This window comes from Nerophis lumbriciformis, linkage group LG01, assembly GCF_033978685.3.
Source record: "Nerophis lumbriciformis linkage group LG01, RoL_Nlum_v2.1, whole genome shotgun sequence".
Taxonomy (NCBI): domain Eukaryota; kingdom Metazoa; phylum Chordata; class Actinopteri; order Syngnathiformes; family Syngnathidae; genus Nerophis; species Nerophis lumbriciformis.
Window position 1 is genome coordinate 47380001 of NC_084548.2, and position 21822 is coordinate 47401822.

The following is a 21822-nucleotide window of genomic DNA, read 5'->3' on the forward strand; positions in this document are numbered from 1 at the left end:
TAAATATATATATATAGCTAGAATTCACTGAAAGTCAAGTATTTCTTATATATATATATATATATATATATATATATATATATATATATATATATATATATATATATATATATATATATATATATATGAAATATATATATATATATATATATACACAAGACAAACTGGTCCTAGGTGAGGGATCAGACAAAGAGCAGCTCGAAGACCTCTATGAAGAAAACAAGCAAGGAACCCAGATTTCCCTTGCCCGGACGCGGGTCACTGGGGCCCCCCTCTGGAGCCAGGCCCGGAGGTGGGGCACGATGGCGAGCGCCTGGTGGCCGGGCCTGTCCCCATGGGGCACGGCCGGGCACAGCCCAAAGAGGCAACGTGGGTCCCCCCTCCAATGGGCTCACCACCCATAGCAGGGGTCATAGAGGTCGGGTGCGATGTGAGCTGGGCGGCAGCCGAGGGCAGGGCACTTGGCGGTCCGATCCTCGGCTACAGAAGCTAGCTCTTGGGACGTGGAACGTCACCTCGCTGGGGGGGAAGGAGCCTGAGCTAGTGCGCGAGGTGGAGAAGTTCCGGCTAGATATAGTCGGACTCACTTCGACGCACAGCAAGGGCTCTGGAACCAGTTCTCTCGAGAGGGGCTCTCTTCCACTCTGGCGTTGCCGGCAGTGAGAGGCGACGGGCTGGGGTGGCAATTCTTGTTGCCCCCCGGCTCAGAGCCTGTACGTTGGAGTTCAACCCGGTGGACGAGAGGTTAGCTTCCCTCCGCCTTCGGGTGGGGGAACGGGTCCTGACTGTGGTTTGCGCTTACGCGCCAAACCGCAGCTCAGAGTACCCACCCTTTTTGGATTCACTCGAGGGAGTACTTGAGAGTGCTCCCCCGGGTGATTCCCTCGTTCTACTGGGGGACTTCAATGCTCATGTTGGCAGCGACAGTGAAACCTGGAGAGGCGTGATTGGGAAGAATGGCTGCCCGGATCTGAACCCGAGCGGTGTTATGTTATTGGACTTTTGTGCCCGTCACAGATTGTCCATAACGAATACCATGTTCAAACATAAGGGTGTCCATATGTGCACTTGGCACCAGGACACCCTAGGCCGCAGTTCCATGATCGACTTTGTAGTTGTGTCATCGGATTTGCGGCCTCATGTTTTGGACACTCGGGGCGGAGAGGGGCGGAGCTTTCTACCGATCACCACCTGGTGGTGAGTTGGCTGCGATGGTGGGGGAGGATGCCGGACAGACCTGGCAGGCCCAAACGCATTGTGAGGGTTTGCTGGGAACGTCTGGCAGAGTCTCCTGTCAGAGAGAGTTTCAATTCCCACCTCCGGAAGAACTTTGAACATGTCACGAGGGAGGTGCTGGACATTGAGTCCGAATGGACCATGTTCCGCGCCTCTATTGTCGAGGCGGCTGATTGGAGCTGTGGCCGCAAGGTAGTTGGTGCTTGTCGTGGCGGTAATCCTAGAACCCGTTGGTGGACACCGGCGGTGAGGGATGCCGTCAAGCTGAAGAAGGAGTGCTATCGGTTTCTTTTGGCTCATAGGACTCCTGAGGCAGCGGACAAGTACCGACAGGCCAAGCGGTGTGCGGCTTCAGCGGTCGCAGAGGCAAAAACTCGGACATGGGAGGAGTTCGGTGAGGCCATGGAAAACGACTTCCGGACGGCTTCGAAGCAGTTCTGGACCACCATCCGCCGCCTCAGGAAGGGGAAGCAGTGCACTATCAACACCGTGTATGGCGAGGATGGTGTTCTGCTGACCTCGACTGCGGATGTTGTGGATCGGTGGAGGGAATACTTCGAAGACCTCCTCAATCCCACCAACACGTCTTCCTATGAGGAAGCAGTGCCTGGGGAGTCTGTGGTGGGTTCTCCTATTTCTGGGGCTGAGGTTGCTGAGGTAGTTAAAAAGCTCCTCGGTGGCAAGGCCCCGGGGGTAGATGAGATCCGCCCGGAGTTCCTTAAGGCTCTGGATGCTGTGGGGCTGTCTTGGTTGACAAGACTCTGCAGCATCGCGTGGACATCGGGGGCCGTGCCACTGGACTGGCAGACCGGGGTGGTGGTTCCTCTCTTTAAGAAGGGGAACCAGAGGGTGTGTTCTAACTATCGTGGGATCACACTCCTCAGCCTTCCCGGTAAGGTCTATTCAGGTGTACTGGAGAGGAGGCTACGCCGGATAGTCGAACCTCGGATTCAGGAGGAACAGTGTGGTTTTCGTCCTGGTCGTGGAACTGTGGACCAGCTCTATACTCTTCGCAGGGTCCTTGAGGGTGCATGGGAGTTTGCCCAACCAGTCTACATGTGTTTTGTGGACTTGGAGAAGGGATTCGACCGTGTCCCTCGGGAAGTCCTGTGGGGAGTGCTCAGAGAGTACGGGGTATCGGACTGTCTGATTGTGGCAGTCCGCTCCCTGTATGATCAGTGCCAGAGCTTGGTCCGCATTGCCGGTAGTAAGTCGGACACGTTTCCAGTGAGGGTTGGACTCCGCCAAGGCTGCCCTTTGTCACCGATTCTGTTCATAACTTTTATGGACAGAATTTCTAGGCGCAGTCAAGGCGTTGAGGGGATCTGGTTTGGTGGCTGCAGGATTAGGTCTCTGCTTTTTGCAGATGATGTGGTCCTGATGGCTTCATCTGGCCAGGATCTTCAGCTCTCACTGGATCGGTTCGCAGCCGAGTGTGAAGCGACTGGGATGAGAATCAGCACCTCCAAGTCCGAGTCCATGGTTCTCGCCCGGAAAAGGGTGGAGTGCCATCTCCGGGTTGGGGAGGAGATCTTGCCCCAAGTGGAGGAGTTCAAGTACCTCGGAGTCTTGTTCACGAGTGAGGGAAGAGTTGATCGTGAGATCGACAGGCGGATCGGTGCGGCGTCTTCAGTAATGCGGACGCTGTGTCGATCCGTTGTGGTGAAGAAGGAGCTGAGCCGGAAGGCAAAGCTCTCAATTTACCGGTCGATCTACGTTCCCATCCTCACCTATGGTCATGAGCTTTGGGTTATGACCGAAAGGACAAGATCACGGGTACAAGCGGCCGAAATGAGTTTCCTCCGCCGGGTGGCGGGGCTCTCCCTTAGAGATAGGGTGAGAAGCTCTGTCATCCGGGGGGAGCTCAAAGTAAAGCCGCTGCTCCTCCACATCGAGAGGAGCCAGATAAGGTGGTTCGGGCATCTGGTCAGGATGCCACCCGAACGCCTCCCTAGGGAGGTGTTTAGGGCACGTCCGACCGGTAGGAGGCCGCGGGGAAGACCCAGGACACGTTGGGAAGACTATGTCTCTCGGCTGGCCTGGGAACGCCTCGGGGTCCCACAGGAAGAGCTGGACGAAGTGGCTGGGGAGAGGGAAGTCTGGGCTTCCCTGCTTAGGCTGCTGCCCCCGCGACCCGACCTCGGATAAGCGGAAGAAGATGGATGAATGGATGGATATATGAAATACATGACTTTGTGAATTCTAGTTGTAAATATACTCCTCCACTCTTAGCCACACCCCCAACCACGCCCCCGCCCCACCCCGACCACGCCCCCCACCCCCCAACCCCCACCTCCCGAAATCGGAGGTCTCAAGGTTGGCAAGTATGGCTGTTGGCATTGTCACAATCAGTACATGACATGTCAGAGTAGGGCGAATTGATCCATAAATTGGATGTGTCGAAACCAAGGGTAGTATCAGTGTATGATCAATGCTCGAGTGATTTCGTTGATATTTTATCTTCTCAAAATATATATTTTTTAATTGTTTTTGTTAATGTTTACAACTCAGGGAAATCTTTTTTGGACACTGGATGACTATGAAGGTAAAAAACGAAGAATTCAAATGATAGCAGTTTTTGCTTTTGTTCAGTTATTGTGTGCTATTGAATTTGTTTTACTCAAACAATTGTATGTCATAAAAAAGAAAACTAAATTCTGTGTTGATGTTGTTAAACGGTCAATAGCACTCATCGTAAATTCATTTAAAAATGTACAGTTAATACATGTGATTAGTATCGGCCGATTTCACTCATGATTGATCGGAATCGGCAGCATAAAACCCAGACCGAAACATCCCTTGAGACAATACTTATTCTAGGCTCACTATAATTTTTACGATATAGAATTTGGCCTTGTACTGCCTCATTGTACATATATATATATGTATATGTATTAGAGATGCGCGGTTTGCGGGCACAACCGCGGAGTCCGCGGATTATCCGCGGATCGGGCGGATGAAATTAAAAAAAAATTAGATTTTATCCGCGGGTCGGGTCGGGTCGGGGGATTGAAATAAAAAAAAATTAGATTTTAAATAGATTCAGGCGGGTGGCAGTTAAACCAATTCGGAAATATATATACATAGTTAAATGTTGTTACCCACATACGAAAAACGAGCAGGCACCTGCAGCATATGCCACAACAGAAGAAAAAAAAAAAAAAAGAGATGGACACTTTTACGGAGCGGAGAAGGGACGCCTCGCCGGGGTCCGGGACCGAGGCCCCTTCCCCCGAGAGGGCCCCACCGGGAGCCGTAGCTGAGGCGATCCGCGAGAAGGGCCCGACGCACGTCTAGGGTCACCACCGCGCCCACCGCACCGACACCCCGCCTCGTCCGCCTTCGCCGCGGCCGGCGTCACGCGCAGCAGGTAAGCTGCTTACCTGCTGCGCCGGGGGCTCGTAACAGGGGTCACTCCGCGCGCTCCGCCCGCGCAGCTTACCTGCCCGCCACCCCTGTTGCCGGGGGCGCGTAACAGGGGTCACTCTGCGCGCAGTGCGCTCACGAAAGGGGTGGGGCTCACCCTGGTTGATATAGACAGCAGGACGGTGGCCATGTAAGTCGGAACCCGCTAAGGAGTGTGTAACAACCCACCTGCCGAATCAACTAGCCCTGAAAATGGATGGCGCTGGAGCGTCGGGCTCATACGCGGCCGTCGCCGGCAGCGAGACGCGCTTGGAGGTGCGCTCAGCGCGGCTCCCATATGATTGCGCACTGGTGTGCGTCTGGGTCGTGACAGCGTGGCATGCGAATGTCTGTGCTGCATTGGATCAGTCTCCTTTCTTTAACAGGCAAAAGCTTTATAACCTCACTAATGCCTTGCATCGTCTATATTAGATATATAACAACGGGCGGGTGCGGGCGGATGGCGGGCGGATGCGGTTCTGATCAAATGTTAGATCGGGTGGATTGCGGATGGTTGACGACTTTCTGATGCGGTTGCGGATGAAATAATTGCCTATCCGCGCATCTCTAATATGTATATGTATATATATATATATATATATATATATATATGTATATGTATATATATATATATATATATATATATATATAATTTTTTTTTTTTTATTATTTTCAACACTGTATCTTCACTTTTCAGACATTATTTCCTATGTCTTTCAGGGAATTCTTCAGGCCCTGGAATACCTGCTGATTAAAGGTTATGCACCACGCAGAGGGTTCTACATCGGTCTCGGCCATGATGAAGAAGTAACTTGCCAATTTATATTTTATGTACAGTAAATGAAACGTATTATTGTATTTTACGCGACCGCGAGAGGGACAAGCGGTAGAAAATGGATGGATGGATATTCAAATATTGGATCTCTATCGTTTCGTTTAGATCAGTGGTCTAAAAGGGGCCATGAACATCGTAAGACTGTTGAAACTGCGTAATGTGCGACTGGCATTTGTCCTGGATGAGGGTCTCGCTGTACTCGATGGAGTCATCAGTGGTCTCAGCGGGCCTGCTGCTTTGTGAGAACACGGCATCAACATTATATTTTCAAATATCTGCTAAAATTTGTGAAAATAATGTTTGTGTGTGCATGTTTTCTATAGAATCGGGGTAAGTGAAAAAGGCTATGCCACTGTAAAGCTGAGTGTGTCCACTCTTCCTGGTCACGCATCAATGCCTCCCAGGGAGAGCAGCATCGGGATTTTAGCTGCAGCCGTCAAAAGGTTTTTCGTTGAATCAAGCTTTTTTTTACCTTTTTTTTGTTCTCTTTGTTAAACACTGTTATTGCATTCCTTTAGACTTGAGGAGAACCCCATGCCCAGGTTATTTGGTCGTGGACCTGAACGTGATACCTTTGAACACTTGGCACACAAGGTAAACGTTCATTTCAAATAGTTTATTTTGGCAAAACCTCTTTTATTTATAACTTATTTGCGTTTTTTTTTCTCTTTTCTTTTCTTTTTTTCCAGTTTAAGCTCCCAATGAAGTTCATACTATCAAATTTATGGCTGTTTTCTCCATTGGTTGGCAGGTAATTATATATAATAATGTTTTTTTTAATGACATTTGCAGTTAGCGGGTCAGTTTTGTGATGCAGGTTTCTTGAACAAAAACCAGACTCTAATGCTTTTGTAAGGACGACTACAGCAGTCACAATGTTTAATGCCGGAGTTAAGGTACAGTTATTGGAAATTAACATACAACTCAGTGTAATTTTCATAAACTTTAAATTGTCTAATTGTCTTTCCAGACAAACGTCATTCCTTCCCTTGCTGAAGCGTATGTTAATCTACGAATCCATTCAGGACAATCATTACAAGAGGTATAGAGCCATATTTTACTGGTAGTTGCAAGTCATATCACATTTCTGTTGCTTTGTTTAGGTCCTGAACCTCATCCAGTTTACAGTTGGGGACCAACGTGTAAAGATTGAGCTAATTGAAGGCTTTGATCCTTTACCGATCAGTTCATCCAATGAGACATCTTATGGATTCCAAATAATCAAGAAAACTGTGTTGGACATGTTTCCGTCGGTAATAGTCGCTCCAGGTAGATGCCAAATTCCAAACAAGGACACAAATATTTAAGCATAACATTATTTAACTGTATTTAAATGTCTGGAATATGCAGGTATTTGCGTGGGGAATACAGACAGTCGACACTTCAAAGATCTAACAACTGATATTTACCGCTTTATCCCTCTGTGGTTTAAACCGGGCGATGCAAAGAGGTAAGAGCGTGTCTAATGTTTACTACAAACTGTTGACTGAGACTGGTGCTGTACTGCTCAGATATGCCTATGTAATGGTGTTTAGTGTTTTTTTTAACTCTAAAACCTGAAATCAAAATGTTTTTGTTTTTTTTGCATTTTTCCTAGATTTCATGGCATTAATGAAAGGATATCTAGAAAGAACTACGAGGAGCTTATTCTGTTCTACTCGAGACTGATCCAAAACTGTGACATTCAGAAACTTCCTGAGCCCCACAGTTCTCTCCATGAACTGTAAAGAATGTAGCAAACGGAGCCATATCCTTTATGTGAAAACAATCATTTGTGCATACATACTGTATTGTTGTGACCATGGATATCTGTGTGGTCACAAATTCAGCACTTTTTAACTTAAAATCAGTATTTCATTAAATGACTATAACTGATGTCTTTGTCAAATTAGATTGCTGCCTACTTTGGAAATGATGGAACATGATATCTAAACTAGGGCTGTCAAATGATTAACATTTGGATTCATATTAATCATTTGATTGATTGTATTGAAGTAAATAGTGAATTGATTATACAAAATGAGAAAACTTTTGAAAGTTAACTTAATATTTCAGTAAAGCAGATGCTAAGTTCATGACTTGATCCAAGTGACATGGTGGTTGGATGGGATCCACAGTTGCAGCAATAGCATATGTACCTGCATTACAGTTGTTTCATTGACTGAATATAATCTTACTAGAGCTCACCCAAATTGGTCACTTGTGAACGAAACATTCAATAAAGAAAGAAATAAAGTTGTTAGAAATTACATTACACAACTCCAGCTGTGGGCTGGTAGCCCGGGCTCCAAATGGATGTAGCAGGGGCCTAAGCTGCGGTGAGGACCTGCCAGCTCATGTATGCCTCCATGAGGGGCGGACTGGCCATCGATTTCCAGGTGGGTTGATCGATAATTTGCCATCTGATGGACGACGCGTTTATTTATCTGATTATTTTTTCCTGCAACTATCTTTGCTAACTATGACAACTCCTGTCTCAAAGACATGATGCTGCAGACGTGAGTCACACTTGACAACCTGTTGGGGAATTACAGTTTCTAGCCCATCACCAAAAAGAGAATATAAAGGCAAAGTTCACCGTTTCTCTTGTCAAATCTCTAGTGATGTAATGGTATGCGCTTCTGCTTTTTGAAACAAATCGAGGCTGCAAGAACGTGTCCCAGCCCAGGTTGTGTTCGAGAGTAAAATATGTGGGATAAGTCCAAAGTCAAAGTCATTTACTTTTATTTGTAAATTTAGGTTTTGTGTTAATTTTGCACTATATAAATACATTTTTGACAATTTATTTGTCATGTATTCATATTGATCCAACGAAAGCATGCATTTAAGGTTTGAGTCTATTATAAATATTGTTTCCAACAAATTAAAAAAATATATATCTTCAAGTTACGGCTGTATTTATTCCATTCTAACCTTGCATATGCCCCTGCCTCTTCATTGGAAATCAGAGTACGGTACTACTGTGCCTTTCTGAATGATTTATTTGTTTTTTATTTACGGACTATCAAGAATATTGATGTTGTGAAGGAAACAAGGAGCCTGCTTCACAACCAGTAGGCCTTCGACATGTCCCTTCTGAGGCCTGTGGTCTCCAGTGCATTCAGCCCTCTAGAGGTACCTCCCCCTCCTTCTACACTGGTAAAGACCATTTTGAAAGTTGGAAGAACGAGCAGGGGTTACCAGTACCAGTTTTTCTGTTCTCACCGATGTCTGTCGCCGATTTGTGAAAATGCCGGGTAAGCCGCCAGGTGCCATCTGTTGATGGGCTGTTCCGTTACATTTCTGTTTTTATTTACCTGCTATTCCTGGCTATGTTAGCCCTTGCCTCTGTAGCTTCTGTGCAGTTGTCATTGAGCCGGTGGAAGGCGGGTGCACTGAGCGCACCTGATGTCTATTACTCTGTGGCTTTTTAAGCTGATTGCCCACACCTTGTTCTATTATTTGTATTGCATTGGCACTCACCAATACTATTTCTTACTGTTTTATTCCGCTTGTGCTCTGCAAAATAGAGACTTGCACCATTTCTGGGGTCCTATCGCTAAACCGAGTGTGACAAGAATATATTCATGTTTAACTACCTGTATTGCTAAAAATCACGTTGCCTGAAACAACTTTGAGTGAGAATAGCAGACCAAACTAACTACCGGTATATCCTAACCCTTTTGTATGTGTCAGCAATGACTTTGTCTACTTCCTATGTTCAAAATGTTAACACATATAGTACTTGTTTTTATACATCAAATCAGTCAATCAAATTGTATTTATATAGCCCTTACACTAATGTCTCAAAGGGCTTTATAAAATCACAACGACATCCCCTTACTCAAAAAATCCCAGTTGGAAAAACCTTGAGAATGGATGGCAGTGGTAAGGACCCCCGCCCTTCCAGGGTGAATGACTGCAATGGCTGTCAAGTGAGTACAGTTATTGAATTGTTAAATTAGTTTTGTTAAGTAAATAAATGGTTAAATTAATAGATAGTGGGAGTCCAGTCGAGTCCATTGGGAAACCAACAGATAGTCATGGGGAGAAGGGTATCTTCTTCCAGGCTCAGCCGGTCAGATACGCAGAGACTTCTAAAGCTGTGCTTGAAAGAGTGGTCCAAACAAATAAAACAATATAAGAAGGTTGTTCAAAAGTGTTTCAAATATTTTCTGTGTTTTAGTGTCACCATTTATCTTTAGAGGGTGAAAAGAATCAATAGATGAAGGGGAAAAAAAAGAAAAGTAATATGAAAAAGTGTAAAAGAAAAAAAAGAAGTAAATAAGCGAATGCATTTGAATAAAATAAAAAGTACAAATCCCAAAAATGTAATGAGTACATAAATAATAAAAAATCAATTCATAGAAGTAAAGACAGAGATCAAAAGTAAATGGATATAAATTAAATACAGGTGTAAAAACACAGTAAAAAATATTGTATATATTATATATATGATTTTTGCATGAGTTACCTTCCAAACCCCAAACGAACAATGAAAACCTGTAGATGGATGCACCCCCCCCCCCACCCTCCAAAATAAGCCTATTTTTGATAGGTCCTCAATACTGTAGGTCTGACGAGCATAATGACTATGCAGTCTAACTAAAGAAGTTTGCCTAAAGTCGAGCCTGTTAAAGTAAATACATTTTGGATATAATACATAAGTAATAATAATACTGGAAAGATTAATCAAACACATCAAACCATGTTTAATCTTTTTTGTCAAGAGTGTTTTAATAGTGTGGAGTTGAATAATGGTCAAATATTTAAATGATATTTACACGTGTGCAATTCTGAGTATATAGTAGCACAGTAGTAGTAAAAAAAAAAGGTAGACTGTAACAAAAGTGAGGATCTTTATGATGCAATTTTCAGGTGGTTGTCATAAGCAACGATAACCATGGGATTGTCCTGTGCTATATTGAATACTGTATATTCCTCTTTAATTAAGATGGTAGACTCGAAACATACTGTGCTGTCTTGTTTAAGGAAGGAAATTATTTCACACTGTATGTATTATGGCCAATTACAGCAATTGCATTGTTTACTGAAAACAAGATTAGCAGGGCAGTTCTGGATGAACGTGCGTCCCTTGAAGCACTGGTAAAAGGTGGTCCTGTCATCACTATTGATATAAAGGTCATCAGGTTTCCCAACACAGAAGCCGCTACCGGAAGCAGCAGTTGTGGTGGTGGATTTGGAAGTGGTGGTTGTTTGGAAATCCGTAGTTGGTTGAGAATTGGCAGTTGGTTGGAAATTTGTGGTTGTTGCCATCGTGGACTGAGATGAGTTTGTGGTTTCCAGAGTTGGTGTTGGGAAATCTAACAAGATAAAGTAAATCATAGTGGAACAGATGAATTAAGGACTTGTCAGACAGATTATTTGCTTTATTTTCAACAAACTCCTGACCTGAACCCAGAAGAGAGCGCAGGTAACTGATGAGTGGGTAGTTTCCTTGTCCACAGAACTGTCCGTTGAAATCATCAAGATCCAGGGCCCAGATAAAAGCTCCTCCAAAATGTTCTTCTTTCAGGTATTTTGCCTGTGGGAAAACATGAATAGAGTGCTCCAGTTTAAAATAGTAGGTTGAAGGCAACAGTGCAAAACTGAATCAATAGTTGCATAGTTATTTTAGTTCATGTGATTCAAATGGTCATCCAATGTACATTCAAGAAGCTCACACAGCCATCAAAGATAAATTAATAGATAAGCCAGTTAAGCCTAGCTTGATGCCACACTTTGAGTGTAGCTTGTTTAGATCATCTTAATAAATATTGGTTTACTACACTGTGAGAACTGTTTTTACATAGCCTGCAATACATTATATAAACTTAAATTGTGATGAAAGTAGGCCATTTTTTACCTTGATTTCAAAGCTCTGTCTGTTATCAAACCCAACCCATTCGTTGCCTTTAATGGCATAGGGCACCTTCTGCTCGTCAATCCAATGAAGACTTCCTCCTTTGAGGAATGTGCAAATCTGTAATAATGAAAGAAAACAATGTTAATATATAAATAAATATAATATGTATGTAAGTTAGTTAGTTAGTTAGGTAGGTAGGTAGGTAGGTAGGTAGGTGAGGAAAAAACACAAGAGGCTATATCATCTCTACAAGCCTGAGCAGGGAAACCTGCGAAACAGGCTTGTAGTAGTACAGGTAGTATTATGTATTATGCCCTGGGCCTGTTTTGCTGCCAATGGAACTGGTGCTTTAAATGGGACAATGAAAAAGGAGGATTACCTCCAAATTCTTCAGGACAACCTAAAATCATCAGCCCATAGGTTGGGTCTTGAGCATAGTTGGGTGTTCCAACAGGACAGTGACCCCAAACAAACATCAAAAGTGGTAAAGGAATGGCTAAATCAGGCAAGAATGAAGGTTTTAGAATGGCCGTCCCGAAGTCCTGACTTAAACGTGTGGACAATGCTGAAGAAACAAGTCCATGTCAGAAAACCAACAAATGTAGCTAAACTGCACCGATTTTGTCAAGAGGGGTGGTCAAAAATTTAAGCAGAAGCTTGCCAGAAGCTTGTAAGTGGCTACCAAAAGCGCTTTATTTCAGTGAAACTTGCCAAGGGACATGTAAGCAAATATTATCATTGCTGTATGTATACTTTTCACCCAGCAGATTTGGTCAAATTTTCAGTAGACCCATAATAAATTCATAAAAGAACCAAACTTCATGAATGTTTTTTGTGACCAACAAGTATGTGCTCCAATCACTCTATCACAAAAAAATAAGAGTTGTAGAAATTATTGGAAACTCAAGACAGCCAGGACATTATGTTCTTTACAACTGTATGTAAACTTTTGATCGTATATATATATATATATATATATATATATATATATACCGGTATATATATATATATATATATATATATATATACCGGTGTATATATATATATATATATATATATATATATATATATATATATATATATATATATATACTGTATATATATATATATATATATATATATATATATATATATATATATACATATATATATATATATATATATATATATATATATATATACAGGTAAAAGCCAGTAAATTAGAATATTTTGAAAAACTTGATTTATTTCAGTAATTGCATTCAAAAGGTGTAACTTGTACATTATGTTTATTCATTGCACACAGACTGATGCATTCAAATGTTTATTTCATTTAATTTTGATGATTTGAAGTGGCAACAAATGAAAATCCAAAATTCCTTGTGTCACAAAATTAGAATATTACTTAAGGCTAATACAAAAAAGGGATTTTTAGAAATGTTGGCCAACTGAAAAGTATGAAAATGAAAAATATCAGCATGTACAATACTCAATACTTGGTTGGAGCTTCTTTTGCCTCAATTACTGCGTTAATGCGGCGTGGCATGGAGTCGATGAGTTTCTGGCACTGCTCAGGTGTTATGAGAGCCCAGGTTGCTCTGAAAGTGGCCTTCAACTCTTCTGCGTTTTTGGGTCTGGCATTCTGCATCTTCCTTTTCACAATACCCCACAGATTTTCTATGGGGCTATGGTCAGGGGAGTTGGCGGGCCAATTTAGAACAGAAATACCGTGGTCCGTAAACCAGGCACGGGTAGATTTTGCGCTGTGTGCAGGCGCCAAGTCCTGTTGGAACTTGAAATCTCCATCTCCATAGAGCAGGTCAGCAGCAGGAAGCATGAAGTGCTCTAAAACTTGCTGGTAGACGGCTGCGTTGACCCTGGATCTCAGGAAACAGAGTGGACCGACACCAGCAGATGACATGGCACCCCAAACCATCACTGATGGTGGAAACTTTACACTAGACTTCAGGCAACGTGGATCCTGTGCCTCTCCTGTCTTCCTCCAGACTCTGGGACCTCGATTTCCAAAGGAAATGCAAAATTTGCTTTCGTCAGAAAACATGACTTTGGACCACTCAGCAGCAGTCCAGCTCTTTTTTTCCTTAGCCCAGGTGAGACGCTTTTCGCGCTGTTTCTTGGTCAACAGTGGCTTGACACGACGTATGCGGCAGTTGAAACCCATGTCTTTCAAGCGTCTCTTGGTGGTGGATCTTGAAGCACTGACTCCAGCAGCTGTCCACTCCTTCTGAATCTCCCCCACATTTTTGAATGGTTTTTTTTTCACAATCTTGACCAGGGCGCGGTGATCCCTATCGCTTGTACACTTTTTCTGACCACAGTTTTTCCTTCCCTTTGCCTCTCCATTAATGTGTTTGGACACAGAGCTCTGAGAACAGCCAGCCTCTTCAGCAATAACCTTTTGTGTCTTTCCCTCCTTGTGCAATGTGTCGATGGTTGCCTTTTGGACAGCTGTCAAATCTGAAGTCTTCCCCATGTTTGTGTAGGCTTTAGAACTGGACTGAGAGACCATTTAAAGCCCTTTGCAGGTGTTTTGAGTTAATCAGCTGATTAGTTTGTGGCACCAGGTGTCTTCAAAATTTAACCCTTACACAATATTCTAATTTTGTGACACACGGAATTTTGGATTTTCATTTGTTGCCACTTCAAATCATCAAAATTAAATGAAATAAACATTTGAATGCATCAGTCTGTGTGCAATGAATAAATATAATGTACAAGTTACACCTTTTGAATGCAATTACTGAAATAAATCAAGTTTTTCAAAATATTCTAATTTACTGGCTTTTACCTCTGTGTATATATATATATATATATATATATATATATATATATATATATATATATATATATATATATATATATATATATATATATATATATATACTGTATATATATATATAATGTATACATCTGTATATATCTCTCTCTATATATATATATATATGTATATATATACATATATATATATACATATTTTATATATACAGTATATATAAATATGTATATATATATATATATATATATATATATATATATATATATATATATATATATATATATATATATATATATATATTTCATGTAGTTTTGACAGAATGCAGCAATAATGAAGTGTATCATGTAAGGCTACATGTGAGTTGGCTTGACAAAGGCAAAACTTACATTACAATTTAGAAAACTGTTGAAATATGTAGACATTTGATTAGTCACAAGCCTGAAAAAAACAAATGAGCTACAATGGTGATGCCTATTGTGATCAAAAAAGTCAGGGGGTTCCAAATGGTGGCATAGTGAGCCTCAGGGATTAATACAGTAAGGGCCTCGGTAACTCTGTGGAAAACAGCTTTACTGGGAAATATTTTATGGCGTTTACTCTCTCACTGTAGGACCTAAAAATCTATTATTTTTGCATTTGACATAACCAAAATTATCTTAGCAGGTTTTAATCCATTTAATTTTCTCAAACTACTGCACCTCGCCTGTCTCTACACCTGTTCTCTCTGCCAGAAGCAATGCAGTTAGCTGTAGCTAGCTGCTGCCAAACTGAGAAAAAGTGACAGCCAAAGCAAACGACACGCACCAAGACGCTCAAAAAGTTGCAATGAGTTTAATATGTAAGCCATCAGACACACTGGCATGGTTTGACTTAGCCTGTGGCAAACTGTCCAGCATCTTGTATACAGTGCAGCGTTTAAGCTGCTGTGGCAAGCGAGAGAGTGAAATCTCATTGCACTTCTCTATTTTCTCAATACTTTTTATTACTTGATTTTATTATGTGCATCTTTGAATTTTACATCGTTTTTTTTTAATTTAACGTTACTTCCCTAATGGTTACACTTTACAGTGGTCCCCTCCGAGGTTTCTCATTGTGCCCATTGGGTTGAGTTTTTTCTTGCCCTGATGTGGGATCTGAGCCGAGGATGTCGCTGTGGCTTGGGTAAACTTCTACCATACTGATGTCACAGATCAGAAAACATCAAATGGACCGTTTGGACAAAGTATGAAGGAAGGCAAGATTGTTTTATAAATATCTCCACAATGCCTCCATGGTTCGATTAAAAAAAAAATCAGGACTTATGCAGATCCTAAATACACATAAGCAGGTATCATTAGGTAAGAAAAGTTAGTTTTGCATAATAAGGCCCCTTTAACCTGGCCACCTGACCTGACCTGACCTAACATGTGGGTTGCAAAAATAGACATGGGTCTAAAGTCCTTAGGACATTTCCAAGAAGGTGGTTTGTTTACTCAATGGAACATTAAGAGATGAAATGAACGAGTTTGTTGACCAACCTCATAGTAAGACCAGAACCCAGCTTCACGAGTGTAGGGCCCAGCTGAGGCCGGTCCGCTGGCAGGCGCTCCAACGGCATTAAGTGCTGAAGTTGTACGAAATGTGCGCCCGTATGTCGCAAAACCGACATTGAGCTTGTCTGGAGAAGCTCCTTGGTCTCTCCAGTATTTCATTGCAACGTCCTATAAGAGGGAAGAGAAAAATATGTATTGTGCATGAAACTCTTATGATTGCATAGCAGTAGTTTGGTGTATATTTTACTCACTATATTGTAGTAGATATTATCCCCTTCATCAAAAGAAGAGCGGTAGAGGGGGCTGTTGTGACCGGTGAATGGGTCCCATGCTCCATGAAAATCATAGGTCATGATATTCAAAAAGTCTAACAACCTGTTTGACATCACAGGACATTTTAATGCTCGCAAAGGAACAAAACTAGCCGTCTTCAACAAACTTTACCCACTTAACTCACTTTGAAACTTGTGCAATCTCATAACCATTGTCAATATTTCCCTTGCCAGCAGCCACTGCAGCTGTGAGCAACAGGCGTGGCTGGTTGGTCCTTGCAGCTTCTTCCTCAAAGGAATCCAGTAATTCCTACATGTAATCAAAGATAATTAGACATTTTTCTGTAATTTGAGCTAATTTAATGTTCTTCCAGCTGACCTGGCAAAGCACTGTGAACCTCATTTTATCCTCCGGTGGGCTCCCTCGAGCTCCGGGATACTCCCAGTCCAGGTCCAGTCCGTCAAAGCCATACAGTCGCAAGAATTTGATGGAAGACTGGATGAATGTCTGGCGGTTGACCGGGGTGGAAGCCATGATGGTAAATCTGTTGGCATGGGAAACAGTGTTTTGTATTACCAGTCATACCAGTGTTTGAATATTGCCATAACTACTTGTTTAGTTCCTTTCATACTCACTGTGTGGTTCCAAAGTTCCATCCACCAACAGCCAACAGGGTTTTCAACTGGGGGTTTCTGTTACATGTATAAATCATGTGATTAAAAACATACAGTAGTACTATCAGCATTTTTAAATACACATCAATTTAGACAATTAATATTGTATCTTGCATGTACTCAAGTGCAGTAATTAGCTTTTAACTGTGTCTTTTTGTTTCACTTGTGGACTTTGTGCCTACGTTGTTACTATTATTATTATGAATAATTTTTTTTGCTTGGTTGTCTGGTTGTATTTCTCGAGACAGCTACCGGTAGTATCATTTGTCTGGAATTCTGGGCCCCATAACACCCTCCCCCACCAACACTTGCCAGTAGGGGGCCTTTGGAACTGTCCCCAAAATGAACGTTAAAATATTGTCTCATTCGCATCGTGTATTGTCTCATCTCATGAGATGAATGTATCGTCATACACCTATTTGATTTCTGTAGCTTCATGGCAGCCCTGGTTGAACTCTTATCCTGTCAGTTTAGAGAATGCTGTATTTTGCCCTAAATTAAGCATTTTCAAGCGTAGCAATTGTTAAATGAATAAAACAAATCCTACAGTTTTATTGGCCCACTATATGACACCAAACTAACCAGGGCACGCTCTTCAGTGTTGTGGCCACTGATTGGCTCAGCCGCAAGCAGCATTAATATATTGCAGTGGTTCTTAAACTTTTTTCTGCTTAAACCTGCTAAGTGGCCTTGTGGTTAGAGTGTCCGCCCTTCCTTTTTTCTCTTTGGCGTGGCGAAGTTGGTAGAGTGGCTGTGCCAGCAATCGGAGGGTTGCTGGTTACTGGGGTTCTATCCCCACCTTCTACCATCCTAGTCACGTCCGTTGTGTCCTTGGGCAAGACACTTCACCTTTGCTCCTGATGGGTGCTGGTTAGCACCTTGCATGGCAGCTCCCGCTATCAGTGTGTGAATGTGTGTGTGAATGGGTGAACGGGTGAATGTGGAAATAGTGTCAAAGCGCTTTGAGTACCTTGAAGGTAGAAAAGCGCTATACAAGTATAACCCATTATCATTTATTTACTATCCCCTCCTGCTCCAGCCCGGCTGCATCAAATGATAATATAAATACATTTAATAAAGTCAAATACAAATAAGGCAACAAGAGAAGTATCCCACACTTCTCTTTTGTAAAGTAAATCTGAACAGCCGATATGGGCATCTACATCAACTATATGATTTGCCTGAAAAGCTGGACAGGACAAAAAAAAAAAAAAAAAAAAAGAGTTTTCGCCCTGAGATCGGTAGGTCATGAGTTCAAACCTCGGCCGAGTCATACCAAAGACTATACAAATGGGATCCATTAACTCCCTGCTTGGCACTCAGCATCAAGGCTTGTAATTGGGGGTTAATTCACCAAAAATTATTCCTGGGCGTGGCCACCGCTGCTGCTCACTGCTCTCTCACCTCCCAGGGGGTGAACAAGGGGATGGGTCAAATGCAGAGAACAAATTTCACCACAATCATTGGTACTTTAACTTTAACTTTTTCGCCAAGTACTACCTCAGGAAACTCTTGGCTCTCCAAGTATCACCATAATGACCAACATTACAATAGTGTGTAGGCCTAAATATTCATTACAACCAGGCATAGGTTTTATTTAACAAGTATATATAATATTTTGGCCACTGTAATATTACACACAGTTTGAACAGTAACACTGTGTTTGAATGTTTAAATAAGTGATTCTTTGGCGCACCCACTGCTGTATTAAATTAAGAGAGTGTAAAGGTGACTAAAGGGAGTTATTCTATATGTCTAAAGGGCTCGCATAAAGTTAAAAAATAAAAAATGTTTAATACTCTAGCTCTAATAATAACTTAATAATAACTTGGATTTATATAGCGCTTTTCTAAGTACCCAAAGTCGCTTTACATGTAGAACCCATCAATCATTCACACCTGGTGGTGGTAAGCTACTTTCATAGCCACAGCTGCCCTGGGGTAGACTGACGGAAGCGTGGCTGCAATTTGCGCCAACGGCCCCTCCGACCACCACCTATCATTCAATTCACCGGTGTGAGTGGCACCGGGGGCAAAGGGTGAAGTGTCCCGCCCAAGGACACAACGGCAGCGATTTTTTTTTTTTTTGGATGGTAAGAGGCGGGGAGCGAACCTGCAACCCTCAGGTTTCTGGCACGGTTGCTCTACCCACTATGCCATGCCGCCCCATGCTAGCTCTGAACATATTTAATTTATAATAATGATTCCTACTTCACAGAAATTCATTCATCGCGGTCATTTCCGGAACCAATTGAAAGTGGTAAAAAAGGGATTAGTATATTCGATATTTTGATCGTAGTTACCATTATAGTCATTTTTGTAATTGTCACTCAAAGTCACTATAATTGGAATTTTTTTAATTGTCTTGTTTGGTTTATGGGTTTGTTCCATGAGATGTTTTACCAATGAAAAAAATTTAAGTAAAATGTGAATCTTGATGAGGGTAACATTGGAATCTTGAATCGCTATAGATTCAAGAGATTCAAGATTCAAGATTGTTTATTGTCATATGCACAGTTAAACAGAAAGTTTGCCGTACAATGAAAATCGTACTTTGCAAGTCCACCCTTCAACAAGTCACACGGTACTTAGCTAAAAATAAAAAATAAAAATAAAAATGTATATACAAGGCACAATAAGTAACATACATTCAATAAAATGGTTCAAAGCATCTATAAAAAGAAACATACCATGAACAATTAAACGTTGCGTTAAACCAACAAATCGACAATCTAACATAAATGAGGCATGGTGATTTTAAGTGATGAGTCCTGTGCTTGAAGCTGAATATATTGTTTGGATGAATTTTGTTTAACTATCCTCACCAGAGCTTTGAGTCTTTGTATTTTATTTACTTCTATTGATGAGCATTACATAAACCACACTTTCCTATAAAAAAAAAAAAACACAGACATGGCAGTCTCGCACAAACATGCTATGCAAGTTAAAAGAAAAAAAACATTGACCGACAGAAGCTAACTGACCTTTGCTTGAGTTGATTGAAAGACTTATACAGAACATCATCGTTCCATTCGTAGGTAGACAGCTCATTAGAGGGGCTAATGATTGAGAAGGCGTAGATCAGATGTGTGCAGAGGTTGGGGTCCACATTTTGAGGCAAATATTTCCCAACACCTGGCCTGTACTGGGACCAGTTGGTGAAGTAGCACACCAGCTTGCTGGAAGACACTGATTAACAAAAGAAGAGGAATGATATGAAAAAAGCTCACTTTGGTAGTGAAAAAGGCTATTGTGAAAATAGTAAGTGATATTGAAAAAGCATACCGATTTGGAGGCACATCAGAAGTGACAATCCTGGGGAAAAAGCATTCAGTTAAGGATATACTGATGTTATGCCACAGTTTTTAATCTAAAAAAAAACAATGCGCTTACCAGACAAGACCTTTAGGTGAGCCATGGTGTGACCTCCAAACTATGAAAATAAAGAGACACGAATTATTCGCAAATGGTTATGAATTCCACTGTCTGCACAGCATAAATAGATGAACAAGAACTGATAAAAACCTCTGAGGCCTTTACTGGTCCAAGGTGATTGGGTGGATGTGAGCATTTTCTGTGTGGGAGTGTGCTTTATAGGTATGATAAGACAGGGGACAAAGGGGCATGGGACAGCAATGAGATGATGATCCCTTGGGGCACAATTGGCAATGCAAAATATGTCCCATTAGTTGAGTACTTTCGATAGTATCTATCTTTCTTGTAAGATAAGACAGAACAAACACAACTAAGGTTATGTAAAGGCTCCTCTACAGATAAGAGCATCTTGATAATGGTGGATTTGGCTTTCCACGAGGAGCACACTTGCATTTATAAACCTTCCTGTAGTTTACATTCCTGCTTCTTGTGTCTCTGATGTACCTACGGATAGCCTTCTTTCTACTTTTTGTTAGGAAATTAGAATAGAGTAGAACTACACCCGATTAGTACCGCAATAGGGTAACGAGGCAGTTCGGTATTTGGTGAACCATTTGTAAACAAAATCAAATGGGCACCCCAGTAGACAAAATAGTGCAAGATGTTTCAAATAGATGCATCATCACCTATTATCTTGGCAGCCTTTTGAGTGACTACGTTTCCATGCACTAAATTAGTCTAATTTCTCAAATAGTTCGGCTCTAAAGAAGCATCCTACAACCCATGGAAACACCTTCATCTGATCATATTTGGCTTTTGAGAAACCGGACTAACACCTCGATTATGCGACTGGAAACCAGGGGCCTCATACAAATCTTGCATACGCACAAAAACCTGCCGTACGCTCTTTTTGACGGCAAAGGTATGCTGTCATTAGGATGCTGACTGCTGGGGTAGTCATATATTCCTATTTAGATTAATAATGTCTCATAATCCTCACAAAGAAATGGATTGGGGGTGCGTGGGGAACACATGCTTTTCGTCTGGTCCTCATCGGTATTGGGTCCTAAATGGCTGTCAAAGTGTACCAACTTGTCGGAATACCTACTCAGACTTCTTCTGTGCAGGTGAGAGGCATGATTTATGATCTACAATAAACTTCCAAGGAGCAGGGAAGCGAGGAAGCAGCAGACCACTGGATGATGTAGACATAGGGACACACGGAAGTGATCATGGCCCCGCTATAAATAGTTTGTCTGCGTTAGCGGTTATCATAACAATATCACTAATACTTGGTTAATAGTCAAATCACAAAATGTAAATTGAGTATTGTCTGAGCTTTTTGAATGGTTATTTATTGCATTTTAAGGGTGAAATAGTGGAGCTCCCATTATTTAATGTATTTAAGTAAGAATGCATTAAAAAAATCATGTCTTTCATAATGATTTTGAACGATAGGCAAACTGCCCCAAAAAGGTGCAGTTCCCTTTTAAAACGAGTATCCAACATCAATGTATGTGAGTCAGAAAATACTAAATTCATTGGTCCTCTTTATTAATGATGACGGATTAATCTGCATTAATGCATTCATTTTGACAGCCTTACTCAATAATCAGCTGTATTCACTCATACACTGTAGCTGTTTTTTTTCAGGGACAAAATAGTTTTCTGTTGGAGAACTTTAAAAGAATGAATATTGACATATTGTACATTTTTAGTTGGGCTGTCAACGTTAACACATGTATTTAATATTCTTTTATTGCCTTATAATAAATAAAAATAAACCAGTGTTTGTTTTTACCACTGGAAGGTGGCGGCCATTGCACAGGCAGTGATCACATCACGTCAGTGCGATGGTAGCTAGAGTGGTGT

The 21822-nt window shown here is 41.7% G+C and overlaps 2 protein-coding genes across 3 annotated transcripts in view; one reads left to right on the forward strand and one right to left on the reverse strand.

The window, feature by feature from the left end:
* pm20d1.2 (peptidase M20 domain containing 1, tandem duplicate 2) overlaps positions 1-7711 on the forward strand; it is a 17682-nt gene extending 9971 nt beyond the window's left edge. For both annotated transcript variants that reach the window (XM_061984749.1, XM_061984740.1), the window contains 10 exons: positions 5362-5448; positions 5582-5715; positions 5800-5919; positions 5995-6070; positions 6166-6227; positions 6294-6372; positions 6447-6518; positions 6580-6745; positions 6827-6926; positions 7074-7711. In XM_061984749.1, the coding sequence (XP_061840733.1) occupies positions 5362-5448; positions 5582-5715; positions 5800-5919; positions 5995-6070; positions 6166-6227; positions 6294-6372; positions 6447-6518; positions 6580-6745; positions 6827-6926; positions 7074-7203 (1026 nt within the window). In that variant the 3' untranslated portion in view covers positions 7204-7711. The remainder of the gene's footprint in view (positions 1-5361; positions 5449-5581; positions 5716-5799; positions 5920-5994; positions 6071-6165; positions 6228-6293; positions 6373-6446; positions 6519-6579; positions 6746-6826; positions 6927-7073) is intronic.
* A 2339-nt stretch (positions 7712-10050) lies between these two features.
* LOC133622250 (acidic mammalian chitinase-like) lies at positions 10051-20146 on the reverse strand. Its single transcript, XM_061984760.2, has 12 exons — positions 20101-20146; positions 19969-20008; positions 19861-19890; positions 19560-19764; positions 16538-16594; positions 16281-16446; positions 16087-16211; positions 15881-16004; positions 15615-15797; positions 11322-11438; positions 10868-11000; positions 10051-10779 (listed from the first exon to the last, which is right to left on the reverse strand). Exons 2-12 carry the CDS (start codon positions 19991-19993, stop codon positions 10475-10477), a joined length of 1470 nt encoding a protein of 489 aa, XP_061840744.1. The 5' UTR covers positions 19994-20008; positions 20101-20146; the 3' UTR covers positions 10051-10474.
* Positions 20147-21822: the final 1676 nt, after the last annotated feature.